Consider the following 15,572-nt stretch of genomic DNA (forward strand, 5'->3'; position numbering starts at 1 on the left):
TATAGACTAAGCCACATTGCAATCTGCCAGTTCATAAATCAGTAGCGCGGACTTTACCAAGTTTAACATGAGACCAGTGACCCAGCACAACAGCCGTCCGAAATAAACTCTGCCGGGGGGGGATCTTTGACATCTCTCCTAGAGCAATAGGGGACAGATATTGCCTCTTTTATAAAAAAGTCAGTACAACAACAGGGTCCTATGCACATTAAAATGAATGCCCTCGCTCCCTCCATGCAACGGAAACTTGCTAGAAAAGGCATTCACATCATCTTCAGCTCAGTCTTCAGGGGCTCAGCTGTTCAGCATCAACTACGTGCGAGGGGAAGGGTTAGCCAAGGCCAGCTGACATCCCAGGATGCAGCTCCAGTTGGTGTGGTAGCAAATAACCAAAACCACCTCAGTTATTCTTTCTGCAGCAGCTTGCTAACAGGAAGATGCTGAAGCCCAGCACGTGGTCAGGAAGTGTCGCCCCCCACGCAGCTCTGCCAGTTCTTCTCAGCCCTTACGTACTGCACTGTATCCTTTTCTGGTTACCCACAGCCTGCCAAAGCATCCGAGCTGCTCCCAGCCCCCACCACAGCCTCCTCCACCTTGACTCGAGTTTTTAAGAAAAGGACCCATTCTCCTTCAAAGGGACAAATACCCAGGGGAAAAAAACAAACAAAAAAAAACCAACAAAAACAACAAACCACCCCAAAGCAGACACAAAAAACATCCTCAGGGACCAGCATCCTTTCTCTCAACCTATTCTGAAGCAGAATAACCCCCCCCCCCCCAAACCTCCCTCATTAAATAATCCAGTCTACCAGAGCTCTCCTAAGTGAATAAATCTCATAACCTCAAAAGACAGAGAGGAACAAGCTTTCTGAAGCAGCCCTGCCAACCCTCGTGCCTCCTGCCCCATCTTTATGACTCTTCCCACTTTCCGCAGTCGCTTTGTCTCTTAGCCCGTAAAGCAGGCAGAACACCGGGCAGGGTGCCAGCAGCTGTTAGGGATCCACACCGAGTCCAAACTTTCTCCACCACTTTCTCCTTAACCCTTTCTGCCATCTCGTGCCTTCCAATAACCTCAGCCTTACTCCCACCTTGGGCTTCATCCTAACCTGGGCGGCATCACCGGTCCAGCCGCAGCCCCAGTGCATCTCCTCACAAGGGGTGGCAGTATCAGAAAAATGGGAAGAGAAACATAACCGTGAGAAGTGGAGCTGCGTTTCAGCAATGAATACTCATAAGAATTAAATCGCTGTGCCCAAAAGGCTACTAAAACCAATTTGGTCAGTGTTAAGAACGGGTCAAAGAGTGTCCGAACTCCTGCATCCCACAGCCTGAGCCAGTTCATGTCGGTGCAAACTGAGGCCCCCAGCCCCAAACTCCTGCTGTGCTGGAACCGTCTCTGTGCAGCTGTCTCCGACCTCGCTGCCCTCTCTGCAGCTGATCCCCGTTCCTGGCCCACCGGTGACTTTGCAAAACCTTCTGACACCCCGACGACGGTGGAGCTCCGGGGTCAGAGATGAAGGCGGCCGGAACGGTTCTGCCTGTCCGAGGTTACCGAGAGGGGCCGGGGAGGCCGGGCGGTGCCTGCCCCGCTGCGCGGGAGGGGGCGAGCCCAGCTCCCCGGAGGGCTGGGGCCGCGGTGGGGCCGCCGGACTCTCCGCCGCCCCGGGCCGCTGTTGGGGGCCGGCGCTCGGGGCCCGGCGCTCCAGGCCCAGCCTCGGCCCTCTGGAGCCGGGCGCGGCCCGCCCCTTCCTCCGCGCCGCGCTGAGAGCCGGGAGCCGCCGCCGCGCTCCGCCATGCCGGTGGGTGCCGGGCCCGGGGCGGGGAGGCGGGGGGGGGCGGCCCATCGCGGCCCATCGCGGCCCATCGCGGCCCTCGGCCGGCCCCGCACAGCGCCTGGGCCCGGGCCGGGCTGGGTCGGGCACCGGGGCCGAGCCGTGGGGCCGAGGGGGCCTTGGTGGGGCCGGGGGACATGGTGGGGTTGGTCCCGGTGCCAGCGGAGGCGGCGGGGCCAGGAGGGCGCTGCCCGGGACCGGGAGGAGCCGGCGTACCTCCCCCGCAGCCACCGGGGCTTGAGGGCATAGGCCGTCCCCGGGGAGAGCCCTGCGGTGCGGGCCCTCCCGTCCCAAGGCCTCCTTCCTGCACACCCGCCCCCAGAGCACGCAGGGCAGCTGAAAAATAAAAATCAAGAAAATGCTAATTACACTGGAAAATCCTAATGGGAACCGCCATTCCTGAACAGCTTTCCTGGGTGAATTGTGTCTGGGGGGGCTTCAGCCTCTCAGTGGTGGGGGGCAGAGGGTGGTTTTGAATAGAAAGAAATATGGATTGCGGGTAACAGATAAAAAACAGCTTTACTTTTATTTTTTAAGGAAAGTAAAAAGGATTGCAAGAAAAGGAGGTTAGGATCCGGCTGGTGCCAAAGACTGAACACAATTAGTGTTACAGGCAAGCGCGTTTATATTGACCCAGTATCTCTCACAGCTCGTGAAGGTAGCACTGGGGCCTGGGTGGAGTGAAGCGATGGACAAACAGCACTAATGTTCCTTAAATTTCAGCTTTGTTGATACTTTTATGAGTTTATTATGTTGGGGACCCGTGGCCTTATAGACACAAGAATAGGATGGGCAAGCACCAAAAAAATCTTGCAGTCTAACTCAGGACAGCAAGTAGCTGGAGGGAGGGCACTCACTTCTGGGCTTTCCAGGACGAGTGGAGTGTGTCCAGCAGAGGCCCACAGAGGTGGCAACCTGTGCTGACCCTGAAGGTGGCCCTGCTCTGAGCAGGGGCCAGTCAATCTCCAGAGGCCCCTAGGGTTATGCTGTGAGGGACAACACAAGGACGCCACAGGAAGGAGTGCTGAGAGCTCTAGGCTTTGCTGAGGATCCCTTAGTGGCATATGTGTGGACCTTTTGGTTGGGGAGGATTTGAACCCACCTCCCCAAGGAAAAAGGCAAGTGTGGAGACTGAGTGCTCATGGTGTGTTGCTCGCTGCTCCCTCCCTGATCCCTCATCTGCCTCTTTTCAGAAACACGAGTTCTTTGTGGACATGACCTGTGAAGGTTGCTCCAATGCGGTCACCCGTGTCCTGCACAGGCTGGGAGGTGAGTCAGTGCTGGGTGTGTGACAGCCAGCTCACCCGAGCAACGCCAGCTCCAGGGCAGGATGTCAGTGCCCTGGGATCCTCTGTTTTGCAAGGGTAGCGCTGTAGGTAAAAGCTGAAAGTGGCTCATTGAAACCCCTGATCCCTGCTCTGCTCTGAGCCTACTGCTTAGTAATGAGTTGCTGATTGTTCGTGACATGGCGAAATGTCAAGGGAGGGAGGAGCTGCCATGGCTGCAGGTGGCTGTGAATCACCAGGGCCTCATCCTGAACCCTCTGGGAACCACACTGGTAGATCCCTGCTTGGGCTGCCAGAAGGAAGGGGTGTCCTGCCAGGTGCTGTTCCCAAGGAAGCCCAGGGTATCTCTGGTGCTTCCCTGATGTGTCATCAGTGCCCACGTGTAGAACTGTCACAGCAAAGAGCTGCTGAGCAGAGCATTTGGTGGTTGCCTGTACAGCCTATTTTTAATACCACCTGGAAAATTATAACCCATGTCTCCTTGGAGCTGGGATTACCAAGAGAGAAGGACCTGACCCACACTCACCAGTTGTGAGGACCTGTCATCCTGCTCCCCCACCCTCACAGAGTGAGAAGAGCTCTCACTCACCAAGGAGAAGGTGCAATTCCTGCTGGTGTAAATCCCTGATTTAATTTACTGACTGGGAATTAAATCAGCATGAACTGTTTCAGTGCATCTGTGCTGGGTATTTGTGATGGTCAAACCAGATCATTTCAAAACAGTGTCATTGGATTAGAAAGCTCCACTGACAGAAACAAGCTCTTAAAAGAGATGCAACAACCTTGCAACTTCTTCCAGACACCGTTAACAGGCTGTGTTGATCCCACTTACTCTGTCTGTGGTTGTCAGCACTTCCACCATTCTTCAACATGCTTGCCAGTATCAGCCTCATGTGATGATGTGGCAAAGCTCTCAAAGCTGATACATAACATGCAAGTTTTGTGAAAATATGTGACTGGATGGAGACTTCACGTCCAGTTCCTTTCACTGGGCTGACAGTGGCTCACCCTTACTAGTCACTCAGAAATCCACATGGGAAAGTGTCTTTTCCCTCTCTCCTGTTAGCTGGTACTGCCACTGAGGAAACTTCTCCTGACCCCTCTTCTAACCCCTAGGCTAACTGCCTCGTTAGTGACTATCCATGCTAAACCACAGCACAGCCTGAGCAAGTTGGAGATTATAGTGATTTGTTTAAACTCAGCTCTTTCTGGTTGTTGCATGAGTGATTCTGTTGATCCAGGGTGGGGTGAGCAGATTTCAAGTAGCTGAGAATCTGTGGTGCCCGATGCAGATCGATAGGAGACCTGGCTTCCTTCATACCACTGCTGGCAAGATACCAGTTTAGTTTTGCTGGCTGGTGGTGGGATCAGGGACTGCTGGCAGGAAGCACCCGTACATATGACTGATGGCCTTGAGAGCACGAATGTGGGAAGGTGAGCTTTCCCCATGCTCACACCCTTTAGCTACTTCTAGCTGTGCGAGTGGGTTTTTTCTTTCCTTGTAGGTGTCCAGTTTGATATTGACCTGCCCAACAAGAAGGTGTGCATCGACTCTGAGCACAGTGTTGACACCCTGTTGGAAACCCTAAAGAAGACTGGAAAGAACGCTTCCTACCTTGGGGAGAAGTCTGCACAGTAGCCTTGCCCGGTGTGAGGAGGCTAGGTATATACCACGTGCATAAAATGCTGAAGAGAGAGTTTCCAGCTCTCCCAGTAAAACAGGCTGTTTCCTGGGATGCACAAAGTAGGAAAGACCTGCAGGTCCAGCTTCAGCAAACTCAGAGAAGCAGCAGGACCACATACAGCCAGCACCATTTCTGTGTGGGACCCCGTAGATATTCTGGAAAGCCCGTGTGATCCCAACCATGGTTGTAGAGGAGAGGTGGAACACAACCTCTGTGCCTTTCCCATGTGAATCTAGAGCTTGCCAGAGCGTATCATGCATGAAAACAAATCCCAAAGACATTCACCAGCTGACCAAAGAGACTGGTGGCCCCCAACAATACCTGGGAGGGCAGTGGGACACAAAGACCCCTGTGGGTACGTGATGGAGGGGGTTGGTTGTTAGCACAAGGACCTCCAACGTCTGATTCTGTTGGTATCACTGTTAATCCTCCACTAAACTCGAGGATGATAAAAACAGCACCCTGCTACCCTCATGGGTGTAAAATGCTGGGTTTCAGAATAGCTCCCAGGACACACAGCCCCTGGCTAACTGGACATCTGTCCCAAGGCAACCTGATTGTTGCAGCCTGTTGATTTTCCTAGAGTCCCAACACTATGAGAACATGTACAAAACTCTTTCCTGACTGTGAAATATTTTTGCAGACAGGGTTCAATTTCAGTGGAAAAGAATGAAGTGGGAGGAGAGGGCTGCCCGTTCACTGTGTGTACTGTGCTTTAGTGTCCAAGGTTATTATATTGCATCTCTTTTAAGAGCTTGTTTCTGTCAGTGGAGCTTTCTAATCCAATGACACTGTTTTGAAATGGTCTGGTTTGACCATCACAAATACCCAGCACAGATGCACTGAAACAGTTCATGCTGATTTAATTCCCAGTCAGTAAATTAAATCAGGGATTTACACCAGCAGGAATTAAACTGATACAAGAAAGAATTGAGCTGATACTGATGTGTGTGTCCAATAGACCTGCACTGTTTAATACTGACTTAACAGATTTTAAATCTACAATTTGTATCATCTGAGCAAGCTCTCAATGCTTCTTAGAAATTGTTTAAAATTATAGCTATGATCAAAAAATATTGCTATTTAAAACAGACAGAAACATGCTCTGAACTGATTAGTGCCTGAAATACTTTTCAGCTCATAGTACTGACTGCAAGAGCTGTTTTCAACTTGCAGGGACTTGTGGATTATGTCTCAAATGCCTGCAAAAGTTAACCATTACAGCAAAGCCAGTCTCAAATAATGTGGACGTGCCCCTTTTTTCCCCAGCCCTGTGGTCTCACCACTTTCCTTACATTGCATCAGGGCAGCTAGTGAGTGAGTTCCACTGGCTGACCTGGCAGAACATTTATTTCAATGCTTTTGTTTTTCTACTGGATTTTCACTGAAGCTATTTGACTTATCCAAGGATCATAAGATCCGAAACAAAAGAGAGAAGTGGCTTGACTGTCCTTGCTAGTAGTTTGCTGCTAGATCACTTCAGCTGTCATGGGAAAAAACACAAAGTTTTAGAGCACATTTCTCTTCATATGGAATATTTTTAGGGGTTCATCCATAAAAGGAGGGAGGGAAGTCACAAATCATTGACACAGAGCTCAGGCGGATGGCTTTCCTTTGGCTTGTGACCAGCAGAGGGCATCTTTGTATAACATGATCTCTGTGCTTTGGTATTTTTTCCATTTATTTATTTATTTATTTTGCAGGAACTCAAACATGACTTCAGCAAAAAGGTGGCTTAACTGTTTGCATACCTCCCAACTTGCTCTGACATTTGACCTTTACTACCCTGCCAGATGTTGGGAAGCAGAGGGCTGGCAGGAAGAGACAGCTGCATCTTGGGCTTTTAAAAAAAGTGGAGAAATCTAGAGGTTATATGCTGTTTCTAGTCCCACAGTAAATCAAGGCGCTGCTTCTATCTTTCAGTGCATGTCTGTGTGTCTTGTGTGTCTTTGTACTGCTTTAAGTGGTTTTCTGTAAAAGAGATGGGAAACTACCCCTCACATGCAAGACAACTCTCCCAGGAAATTGCACCTATCTTTAGAAACTGACTGTAATCTCTGCCTGAGGGACATGTCTCAGTAGAACCAAGCCTGAATGTCACTTAGATTCGGGCAGTCTGTCTTTTCCACCACAGAACAGACAAATTTTCCATTTGGGATGTGAGTGCTGGGAAGAAGGGACTCTTGGAGTCCCTGTGAGTCAAGGATAAGCAAGTGTCCTTTAGAGCTAAATGGGACCATGAGGCAGAAGTCACTGGACCCCAGCAAGATGATTGAGGTCACAGGCCACCAAACTGCAAGTAGAAGCAGGGAACACGGACTCAGCCTAGGTTTAGTACAGTGCTTTTTAGGGCACTGCATAACCATATAAATGTGAGATATCATTCTGGATCCTGGGCCCAGCTCAAGACACCTGGATCAGTCCCTTCCCCTAGCAAGTGTTCCTCTTGCCCCCTTCCCTGCCCACCTACAAAATTTCAACCAAACAAGTAATGGAGGGCCTGATGCTGGGCAGGATCCCCGGGTGCTCCATGCACCCACAGACACAGGAGAGGAATGCCTGTGCTGATGAGAAATGCAGAAAGGTTGGAGGAAGGATGTGGAGATCTCCAAGGCTTCTTATATCTCAGCCCAGTGACCAGTTGTACTGTTGCTTTGCCCAGCTCTCATCCATTTATTTCAGGTTTTCAGCCCAGTGAAAGGATTGTACGTGTCTGTCCCAGTCTGCTGTCTCTCGTTCACCTGGGGGATGTCTCCCATACCTACCAGTCACAACTGACTCCTACAGAAAGGAAAACCAACTAAAGTTTGAAGGAAAAGGTTACTCTATATTAAGAGATTTTTCACACTTGTACATTGAGATTACTTTTGACATAGTTGCAATTTATTCTTTCCTAGAGTGGTTTAGAACTCCAAAGTACATCCTTACCATTGATCTAAAGTAAAATTAAGTGCTGGAGATACACCTGCAGGGGCTGGAGACATTTCAAGGAATGTGTTGCAGATACTTTTTACTACTTTTTAATTTAAGGGAAGCTAAAGGATAAAAGTGTAACATTACTGCATTATTTTCTTGCATTAAAGTCTCCCAGTGGCAGGAAGTTTCCAGAGCCAAGGCCCGGAACTGCAACCTATTTCTGCTTTGTGCCCATGCACTCACATGCCTGGCAGAACACTTCCATGGTCCTGGGTGAATCCCTTTCCCTAGCCCCACTCCCTTGCTGGTCTGAGCTGGTGTTCGCCGATGTTGATTATTATTTACTGCTTTCAGCTTCCTCCCAGGCATGGCCAGGGCATCCACCAGCAGCAGCTGGTTGCCCGGTGGCTCAGCTCTGGTGGCAGTGGGCTGGGGGAGGACGTGTGCTGGCGGTTTGGTGTGCAGCTGGATGGCACGCAGTGGCATGGCTGGCCTTGGAGCCCGCAGTCCCTGTGGCACTTGCTGTGTGCCAGACTGGCGAGTGGGACCGGCAGTGGTGTGTGTGCCCGCAGAGGAGAACTCACAGTCTGTCTTGCTGTAAACCAAGCTACTCGTCCTTGATGTCTGAGCTGCAGCTTATGCTATCCACACTGCCCCGGCTGCTCTGCTCCCCGCTGCCTGCTCTGCTGAACTGTCTGTTTTGGTTCAGTCCTGCTTATCTCTGAGACAGCCAAGGAAAGGTTTCTGCTCACAGCCAGGCAGGAGGTTCATACAGATAGATGAAGTTTTGGCACCCATCTGCAGGGCTGCAGTCTCCCAGACCTCCCCTCCACGATTCAGTGTGGGTGGAGGGGCCAGACACTGCTTTAAGCTCGTGTGCTGCAAAAATGACATTGCAGCTTTGGGTGGAAATCGGCTGCAGTGACGAGCTGTGGTCACCCCGAGCTGGTTGCAGAGCGTGGTGGGAATACAAGCTGCCCAGAGGGGAGAGGAGTGACCCTCCACAAAGCCAGCCTGGAGCTGGTCTCCATCCACTGGAGCAGTGATGTCCAGGCTGGGGACTCTTCCCCTCCTGGTCCCTGTCCTGGGCTTTAAGAAATGCCTCTAAGTGTCCCTCGCAGCAAGCAATCATTACGCTTGGCTGCTGTGCTCTGCCTGGTCATTAGTGTCATTTACAGCCCCTACAATTTCTCCAGGTGTGCAGCATGACAGGGGCTGCCCCCAGCTGCTTCCCTGTGGTGTCCCTGGCGCTTGCTTTCTGATGGAGACTCTGCGTGTGCGGTGTTTGTGGGCTTTCATACCTGATGGCTCGTGGCATTTGATGGCCTGCTCCTCACTCACTGTTCCAGAGCAGAGGGGACAGAGCGGTGACAAGTCTGTGTAAGCCACCCCTCTGGTGCCATACCCTGGGGATGCTGATGGGAATGAGCAGTTGGGAACACACCAAGGGCTCCCCAGAGTCCTGCTTCAGCCTTTCTTCAGTGGCCCCGGTGCTCAGACCCTCCCATTGCATCCCTCTGCCTTTCCCCTGGCCCCGTGGAGAGGGAGCTCTGGGGTTTATTCTCCAGCCAAGAGGAGGGAAGTGATGGTCACTAACCCCAGCACTCCAGGCACATTTAGTGAAAATACCAATGAACTGGGACAACTCCTATTAGAGCAGGGCTGGAGGATGACACCCAAACGGCTGCTTGTTTTCTCCACCAAAAGCCCAGCAGGACAGCATCATGTGTGCTCCCCCATCAAGCTTGTAGGCTTATCAGGGGAACAGGGCATTTCAGCCAGACCAGGCAATCTGCAGAACACTCTCTTTCTGCCTGTTTTCCTTCCCTCTGGATAAGATAAAGTGTTTAGGGGGGATGACCTGCTGGTCCTACCTCCAGGACAGCAAGTGTAGGAGGCTCTGCACCAGCGTTCCTGGAGCAGTGGCTCTGCAGGAGCGCAGGGTTCCTCCTGAAAGGCCACCTCTCCCACCAACACACAGTCAGAGCTGAGTAATGACACCCTGCGAGAGTCCCTGCTTTGGTGTGTGGGCTGCGTTTGGGCTGATTACAGCTGGGCTAGGGAAGTTAAGGAAGGACAGTCAAGTCTGAACAGAGCAGCAGGCCTGCAGAGTGGCTTATGGAAAAGCTCTGGGAGAAAAAATGAGTCCTTCATAGAGTCTAAAAGGGTATGACAGTCAGTACCTAAGCAGAGTCTCTTTGCTCTGCCACTGTCCAAGATTTCAAAATTGTCACTCATCAGGTTGGCCCAAAATTGGTCCCCAGGTTGCATGTCATGGAGAGGGACCCCAGCAAGCCTGCACAGATTACATGGTCACAATGGTTTCCACAGGAAACAATATGCCAGACACTGAGGCTGTGAGGCCGTTTTCAGACAAGGAAATGCTCAGTTTGCAATGCAAACAGGAAAGGGTGGCACCTGGAAAAGGAGCTTTCCTGTACCACAGACACCTTGGCTCCTCAGGACATCCCAGTGACCTGATGGAAGAGGGATGTGTCAGCGCTGCCAGCTGCAGGGCGAGCAGCCGGTGAGCTGCGATTCAGTGCATTGCCATCAGTGAAGATGTCCTCCCAGCAGCAGGAGTTCACTTCAGGTTTCTCCACGAGCTTCTCAGCCCAGCTCCAGCTGAACTGTGAGAGTCCATCAACTGCCTCTACTGTGGAACCACTAAGATCTGCCTCAAAATTATCTTTGACTCTTGACTCTTCCCCACACACACACACACACACACCCGTGGTGTTTCCAACAGAAGGCATTTTCTTTTCTCACCCACTTCATTGTGTTTGCAGAGCTGCCCATCTTGTAGCGCTGCTGTACTTCTGGGTGTCATTTTTCACTCAGTGTTACCTTCCCCTGCTTTTAAAACCAAAATCTGATTTTGGTGGCAAGTCTACAGTCTACAAAACCCAGTCCTTTATCCGCAAAAGAAAAAGCTGCCTTGGTTATCCCAGAGCCACCTTAAGCACCACTGGCTTTTTGGAGCTTTCTAATTACCAGATGACAGGCAGGGGATGATTTTAACCAAAGGAGCAGTTGTACTCAGTTGAACCACCCAGTAAATGAGAGAATTTCCAAAATAGCACCGCAGGCTGCAGAAAGCAGACACGGGATGGGAGATCCCCCTCAGTGCCTGCAAATGGTGATCCCTGATGATGGCTTGGAGAGGTAAATTGCTGTGAAATTTCAGGGTGGGAAAGCAGGGTTCAGTCTGCAACAATCTCAGGAATTCCACAGGCATGTCATGTCTGGGTGTTAAGACTGTTATACAGGGGATTCATTACCAAAAGATGAGGATTTTCTAGTCTAACTCTGCTTTTAAAAGTTTGCTGTAAGAAACAACCTGCCTTAGGCTTCCACTTTTGCTCACCTGCCTGCTCCCAGCCCAGGCATGGCAGTAGCAGAGCTGGGAGCTGGATGAGCACCATGGCCGATGTTTGACTTGCAGGATCATACACCCATGCTTTTGGGGTCAACATCTGCAACATTGCCCTGACCAGCTGCTCTTTGAGTAGAGCCAAGGAGATGGACCTGGAGGTCTGTGTGGCACTGGGCTGGGTGTCTGTAGTCATGAGCATCACCCTAAGTGGTCATCTCTGCTGATGGAGGCCAAGTGTGATGAAACAGCCAGGTAACGTGGTCCCTTGGAGGGAGTCAAGCTCCAGAACAGACTGGAAAAAGCTTGACAGTCTCTCTGAACTAAATCTGCTGGTCTTGCATCTTTTCAATATGGTCTACAAGACCTCATCTTCCCTGTCACGAGGCCACAGCCAGTCTGAGGCCATGCTGTAATGGGTGATATGCTGAGCTGTCCTGATGCTTGCTGCACTGATGTACAGAGCAATACCAGAGGCCCTTGCTAGTACCCACTCCCTTGTCAATACTTGCACGTTCCCTCTGTGACCCTCACAGGCATCTTTCCATGTTGCAGCTTCCAAAACAGCAAAACTTATGGGGATCTGACAGACTCCCCTTCCAAGACTGTGGCAGTGTAAATACAAAAAATAAAATAAACCAAACCAAACAAAACCCAGGCTTAATTAAGGACTTCAAGAGCAGGAAATGGGCACATGTATGCTAGCCAGCGCACAAATATTTTCTTTTGGAGCTGTTTTCTCCAAGGGTTCAGCAAGGTGATCAAAGCTGGGTTATAGAGTGAGGGTAGAAAACAGTTCCCAGCCCCTCCGGAAGGCAGCGGCCACAGGGCACTGCTGTTCCGCATCCTTCCCCAGTGCTCCCACCTTTGGCTTTACCCTCCTGCACTATATACTGAAGCTATTCAACCATTTGGCTAAAAGCAGATGGGGAGGGAGAGAAAACAAAGTCAAATGCAAAGGAGAAAGGCAGCTTTTGTGCTGCCTCTGTTTGCAAAAGACAGCCCAAGCCCCTTTTGGACTAAAGCTTAATTTACTGGACTCTGGAGAGCTGAGGTTCACAGCCCCGCAGCTGCTGCAGGAGGTGGCATTTTGGGGCAGCAATAGGGAGCAGGTTGGGAGGCAGCTCTCTTGAATGAGGAGCTCCCTCAGAGGGGCTGTGGGATACACAGGACACGATGCAAAGTCCTTGGATGCTCTGGGGAGAGCAGATCTGCTCTGTGACTGTTCTCCTACATGGACCTTTCCCAGGTCACCTAGAAGGGATAAGGAAAACCCTTCTGCATAGGCAGGAGCCTTCAGCCTGGCCTTCCCTTCTATTGTCTCTCTGCTCATCATGCCTGATCCTGAGCCCCTCTGGAAAGACTGCTGGGTGCTACATAGCTGGGTTTGGGTTTCCTCTTCACCAGTCCAGGCCAGTGGGTTGCTCTGCTGTCACTGGGGCAGGGCACAGCCAGAAGAGAGATGCTGCAGCATTTCAGACTTCCTCACAAAGTTCCCAGCAGGTATGGAACTCTCAGAGCAGAGCTCTCTGTCAGCTCACCCTTTTTCAACAGATGGATGAGAAAACGTTAAAATAACAAATGCAGCTCATTCCCCTGTGAATGAAAGACGCTTGAATGGGAACAGGAATCCACTGTGCCCAAGTACCCTCCTGCCCCATTTCAGATAAACTAAATTCCCCCCCTCCAAAGCCCCGGCTCAGCTGTGGGCAGAGCTTGGCCCACAGAAGCCAGTGTCAGCATGGTGCACAATGCCCAGCAATCACAACAGCAGCCGCTGGTTTAATCTGTTGTGCACAGCTTTAAAAAAACCCAACCCGCACAGCTATTGTCAGAGTGATCCCACTGATTGCATCAGAAGTCTGCATGGGACACGGGGCTGTCTCGAGGGCAGGCAGGGCTCAGTGGGGAGGTGCCTGGGGTGCTGCCTGCTCAGGGTGGCACTGTAGGGAGCAGCCCTACCAAGAGACCCTACGGTCCTTTGGCTTCTCCCTTGCCTTTGTGTCTCAGCTGAGCTGGTGGGGGTTAGTTCTTCATATCATCCCCACAAATGGCAGAGATCTTAGGGTCTCCATTTGGTTGAAAAAACCCTGATACCAGTATTTGCATCTGTATTTCAGTTTATTTTTTCCTTCTCCACTTCCCCTGCCTCTGACCAGTGCTAAATGCCTGTGCTCTCCCAGGAGCAGCTAGCAAAGCAGGCGGCTCAGTGGGAACGATCCAATTTCCAGGGCAACCAGGACAGGACTGAGTCCAGAACGTCCTCAACTCACAGTGCTGCTCTTATTTCTCCCTGGTTTCCTCTCCATGTGCTTTCTTAAATCAGCCTGTCTTATGCCAGGGGAGAAGCCAAAAAAGCAGAGATGTGGCACATCCCGAGTCCTCCCTGCTGGCTTTACAACTGCCGGGGGATTTTTAGCTTTCCAGTTTCAGGAGCAGCCCTCCAAGCTTGCCCTGCCCTGAGGTCAAATTGTCAAAGTATGGTCAAAGCAAGAGCATAGGAAGCCAGGAGGCCAGCTCTGACTCTTTAAAAGCTGTGTGCTGAGCTGTTGCCCTCTCGCCAAGGGTCCATGTGCTGAAGACAGGGACCTGTATCCCCAGGTAAGGATCTCCATCCTTTGCCACTAGCACTGGCCACCCAGAGCCAACTCCACCCTGAACCTGCTGGGGACAGCTGAAACTACAGTTCCTCGTGTGTCCAGAGGAAAAACAGAAAAGGGGGGCCTCACCAATCATCTCAGCTGAGTGCCTCCAAACCCTTCCTGCCATCCACTTGCTTTCCTTCTCCCTGGCAGAGCCAGTCTGTCCACAACTTCTCTAAACAGGGTCTCAGCGTGCCGGTGGAGCCGTGGCTGCCCAGCTGCACGCCAGGCAGCTCAGCAGAGGCTGGATTAGCAAGATGCCATAAAACCTTCCCTGTGAGCCGCCGAGAGCTCCACCGGACATCAGGAGCTGCACTTCAGATAGATGCTGAAAGACCCACTTTGAGGTAAAGGGTGCTGGGCATGAACAAGCACCGCTTTCTGCTGTGGAAAACAACAGATCTAACCCAACGCAACCCAGTGCAGGGGGGGGTTAAAATTAATCCCTAAAGCAGGAAAATGCAGAAAACCTCCAGCTGTTATTTCCAGATTTACAAACCCAACAAAGGACCTGCCAATTCGTGCCAGAGAAGCAAACTTGTTTGTGTGTGTGTGTGTGCCTAAAAATGGAAGCCAGGCATTGCTCCCCATGCCTGGAATTGTCTCTCCGGCCCCTGGCTGGGCAGCAGCTCAGCCTCACAGCATGTGGAGGAGTGGGGAGGGAAAGGGTCCCTGTCCCACGCTGAAATGGGCCCTCCCAGGTTTGCAGAGCAGAGCTTGCTCCCGGGCTAGGGGCGAGTGGCTGGAGCCCACTCCCTGCCACATCAGCCTGGGACCACTCCAGATAAAGCCATCGGTAGGTGCAAGAAAAGGGGCCAGGAGAGGATATCTCACTCCCTACTAGTCCCTCTCTTCCTTTCTTCCACAGAGCTCCAGAAAAGTCAGGGGGAGGGATGTACTTTGTGATTCCACTGGAAAAGGCTGAACACAGAAGGATTTGGGGAGAGGACAGAGATGTCTGTTCTCATCCAGCCTTTTCACCTGCACTTTCCATCCAGAAGCAGCACACATTGCCTCAGTAGCACTCACTATTTCTAATTCTTTGGAGGAAGGACAGCATGAATGGCCAAATCTTGAGCGAGATGACATCAGTGTCAGTCCAGGCACACCTCAGGCAGCGAGGACTGCCACTTTTCAGCGTTAACCAGGGGTAGAGGAGCCAGAAAGGAGCCCTTGGGCACAGTGGGACCCAAGCTCCCTCACTTGCTGCAGGGATACCTGTGCTGTCTGCAGCTGCATCAGTCTCTGTGTGCATTAGAGAGGAGGTAGCTGAACATCCCCGCGCAGGTATGGTGCTATCTGCATGGACCCAGCTGGGTGACCGTCCATAATCCCAAAGCACAGTGTGGTTTCCCTCCTGTTTTGCAGCTGGGTATCTCCAGAGAGGCCCAGACGATTCCCTGCACCATCCCACCCACTGAGAAAACTGGTGTTTCCTTAATATCCTAGTTCCCACTTTTTCCCCCCAAGTGAACAACAGGTATTTTTGGAGATCCATGCCAATCACAATCCATTAATCCTGGTAACAAATCCTGGGCAAGCTCTCTCCCTGGGGTGACGTGGGCAGGCAGGCTAGCGCAGGAGAGACGATGCAGTGGGCACCTTTGGGCAAGTCTGAATTAAGGGGCTGAGGGGAGTGACATCACCAACACTCATGTCTTGCCTCAATAATTTTCTGGTTACTCTTTGCACATACCTGATACGATGAATGTTCATTAGCAGTTTCAGCATCACAGAGGAAGGAGTCCAGGGGCCTCTCCAGACCTCCCATCTCAGGGAAGAATTTTTTCCATGAGCTTTTCCCATAAAAAGAGAAGCTTAAAAGGGAGTTCTCCAAA

General features: G+C 51.5%; 1 protein-coding gene across 1 annotated transcript; it reads left to right on the forward strand.

Annotated features, from left to right (window-relative positions):
* Window positions 1-1,477: 1,477 nt before the first annotated feature.
* Window positions 1,478-6,725, forward strand: ATOX1 (antioxidant 1 copper chaperone). Its single transcript, XM_074916330.1, has 4 exons — window positions 1,478-1,799; window positions 3,026-3,101; window positions 4,624-4,781; window positions 6,507-6,725. Exons 1-3 carry the CDS (start codon window positions 1,794-1,796, stop codon window positions 4,755-4,757), a joined length of 216 nt encoding a protein of 71 aa, XP_074772431.1. The 5' UTR covers window positions 1,478-1,793; the 3' UTR covers window positions 4,758-4,781; window positions 6,507-6,725.
* The last annotated feature ends 8,847 nt before the right edge of the window (window positions 6,726-15,572 follow it).

The sequence above is a fragment of the Athene noctua genome, chromosome 12 (genome assembly GCF_965140245.1).
Source record: "Athene noctua chromosome 12, bAthNoc1.hap1.1, whole genome shotgun sequence".
NCBI lineage: Eukaryota > Metazoa > Chordata > Aves > Strigiformes > Strigidae > Athene > Athene noctua.